Below are 2961 nucleotides of genomic sequence, written 5' to 3' on the forward strand. Positions count from 1 at the left end.
GCCATCTTTATATTGTGGGATCTATAAAAAAAAAAATTGGCTTTAGCACTGTAAACTGTTAAAACACAGCACCAAGAACATGCTGATAAATTCCAGTAATCTTCTGAACAATGGAATATGCGATGTAATGTGACATGGAATTTTAGTTAATGAACACATTGACTTCCAGATTTGAATTCGAAAATAATAAAAATTCCGAAAATCATGGAATTTTAGTTAATGAAGATACATTCCAAAAATAAAATTAAAATATGAAATTACATGATAGCCCTTCTACTTAAAATCCCTCGATGACACATGTCCAATTCTTATTCCTTCCTAGACTTTCTAGGAAAAATAAACTTTCCACCCAACTCCTACTATATATATATATATATATATATATATATATATATATAGGCTAATTATAAGGAGAAAACTCACTCCAGTTAACTAAACCCAAGAAACCTACATGTGTGGCTAGGATTCAGCCACGTCACATGTGCATAAATATGAAGAGAGGGGTATTTACGTCAATTTACACATGGCCAGAAGATGTAACTAGTCTTCCTTTTTAGAGAATGCTGACAACTTTTCTCTCTCCATAGATCAGAACTCATTCATCTCCATGAAAACTACCTCCCTCCTCATTCATCTCTCTCTTCTAACAAAAAAACTCACCACCACTTTGTTCAGATCAAAGAAATTCGGAACAAATCTAAAGATGTCGATATGGGGGTTTACCAGATCTATCTCGTTTGCCGATATGGGGTGGTTTTGCCGGTGCACTTAGGGTTCGTTTGAGGTTCAGATCTAAACTTTGGTGATGAAGAATCAGATCTCAAAGAGAGGCTGAAGGTTTTTGTTCAAACCAGGCAAAGATCTAGTGAAATTACACATTTTTTTACTTTTTTACGTTTGCCGAAATGTGCTTGTTTATTGTTATTAACTGTAGATTTCTGCTATTTGTGACCAGGGTTTTCTTGTTCATATTTTTGTTTTGCGGTTGATTTATGAAGTGTTTTGTGTTCAGTCCATAGGGTTTTTTCCGCAGATGTAAAATTGGGGATGTATGTTGTGTTGTTGTACGTTTGCTAGTTTTGTTTTGGAAGAGATTTTAGCTACTGAGTTTACATGCACACCAGGTGTTTGTTTTAATGCCTCAATGAAAGATGCCCCCTTTTGTTAGCAGATCTCAAGTTGTTAATTTGTTTAGAACATCAGATGATGGCCTTTGGTATTTTGTTCTACATATTTAAATCATAGATTGAAATTTAACACTTGTAAAATGATTGAACAGATCAAAGTAACACCCTTGGTTTCATAATGTTTTGTTATCTGCTTTTAGAATAGGTTGGTTTGAGATTAAGTTCAGATATATTTTTGAATCCTATATTATTACTTTTAGTGTTATTGACTTTTTAAAGTTGTTTTGTTTATTTTTCAGTTTACAGATTGGGAGGAATGGGAATTGAGAAAATATTAAAGGGTCGAATCAAGTCAAGCCACAGGTAGAGGTTGACTTCAAATTGGCAACCAAAGAGCATGAAGACTCAATTTCAGAAGAGGCTCAGATTACAGAGGTTGGTTCTTCATTTTCATGTATTCAAGCTTAAATAAATTTGATGTGTTGTTTGAGAGTAGGGTTGTTGAAGATCCTCATAATATTGTTCCACATAATCTTTCACCTGTTTTTGCATTTAATGAAGATGAAGATGCATTGTTTGAGAGTAGGGTTGTTGAAGATCCTGAACCTAAATATTGTTCCACATAATCTTTCACCTATTTTTGCATTTAATGAAGATGAAAATGCATTGTTTGAGAGTAGGGTTGTTGAAGATCCTGAACCTAAATATTGTTCCACATAATCTTTCACCTGTTTTTGTATTTAATGAAGATGAAGATGCATTGTTTGAGAGTAGGGTTGTTGAAGATCCTGAACCTATTTCTTCAGAGTTTCCAGGTGAGTGTTTTTTTTCTGTTTTATTAAATGTACAGCTTTAAATGCATACGAGTACTTTTGTAAATTAAGCATTTCTTGTTTAGTTTTTCATTGGATTGTTCTTGAGTCATTTTCTTTGTTTTTTATTTTTTATGTGTATCATCAGTTCTGAATCAAAATGGCACAAATGATGATGAAGATGGTGTTCAGAATTGTACTTTTGCACAGTTCCATACAACATCAGATTCAGATCTGGTTCAAGTGGTGGAGGTGACGGTGGTTCCTCCTGCCGGAAAACCACTTAGTAGCTACTTGGCGGTGTGGTCCATGGTTAGTTACTTGAATTCTTGTTTCTATTTTTCAGGTCTCGATTTATTTTTGGAGATGGTGTTTTTTTTCCTAGTTTTTTTCCTTTCTTAAATCGGCCTTAGATCTAGTGTTTTTAACAGTTAAATTTGTTGATTTTTGTAGAGTGACGTGAAGCATGGTGTGGTTCATATGACGGTTCGATGTTTCAGATTACGAGGTCGATGTTGAACAACTGGTTAAGATCTGAAGCATTTAGTTCTTGTTTTCTGGATATGTTGTTTTTTATTACTGATGTTTTCATTTTTTTTTGTGTAAAACTTGTTTTCAGATCTGAACAAATGGAAACAATTTAATTTAAGTTCTTATGTATTGGATTCTTGTTAATGAAGTTATATTTTTTATATACATGTACATTTTTTATGTAACAATTCCCATAACAATTTTTTGCATCTTAGTTACGAAACTCCAAGATCTAGGCATGTCTTATGTAACACTATGTAACCGTGTGTTAGAAATGTAACAATCGAAGAAAAAATGCATGTTATATTTTTTGTGTTACATAAATAATGCCAGGGGCCATAATGCCAGATACATTTTTTTTGTGTTACATAAATAATGTCTGTTACATTTTTTGTAACAATCAAAGCAAAAATGCATGTTACATTTTTTTGTGTTACATAAAAAATGTAACAATCAAAACAAAAAATGCATGTTACATTTTTTGTGTTACA

General features: G+C 32.7%; 1 protein-coding gene across 2 annotated transcripts; it reads left to right on the plus strand.

The window, feature by feature from the left end:
* Positions 1 to 570: 570 nt before the first annotated feature.
* On the plus strand, positions 571 to 2593 carry LOC110936623. Of its 2 annotated transcripts, XM_022179037.1 has the most exons (5): positions 571 to 837; positions 1427 to 1562; positions 1689 to 1942; positions 2088 to 2251; positions 2393 to 2593. In XM_022179037.1, exons 3-5 carry the CDS (start codon positions 1777 to 1779, stop codon positions 2456 to 2458), a joined length of 396 nt encoding a protein of 131 aa, XP_022034729.1. In that variant the 5' UTR covers positions 571 to 837; positions 1427 to 1562; positions 1689 to 1776; the 3' UTR covers positions 2459 to 2593. The 2 variants fall into 2 exon arrangements, with proteins under 2 accessions (XP_022034729.1, XP_022034719.1); XM_022179027.1 differs by having other exon boundaries at positions 1427 to 1942.
* The last annotated feature ends 368 nt before the right edge of the window (positions 2594 to 2961 follow it).

The sequence above is a fragment of the Helianthus annuus genome, chromosome 1 (genome assembly GCF_002127325.2).
Source record: "Helianthus annuus cultivar XRQ/B chromosome 1, HanXRQr2.0-SUNRISE, whole genome shotgun sequence".
Taxonomy (NCBI): domain Eukaryota; kingdom Viridiplantae; phylum Streptophyta; class Magnoliopsida; order Asterales; family Asteraceae; genus Helianthus; species Helianthus annuus.

Excerpts from the sequence above, each read along its gene's own strand:
- LOC110936623 (XM_022179027.1), top strand. The coding sequence starts at position 1,777 with ATGAAGATGAAAATGCATTGTTTGAGAGTAGGGTTGTTGAAGATCCTG. Across the intron at positions 1,943-2,087 it reads TATTTCTTCAGAGTTTCCAG|TTCTGAATCAAAATGGCACA; the intron begins GTGAGTGTTTTT and ends GTGTATCATCAG. Across the intron at positions 2,252-2,392 it reads ACTTGGCGGTGTGGTCCATG|AGTGACGTGAAGCATGGTGT; the intron begins GTTAGTTACTTG and ends TGATTTTTGTAG.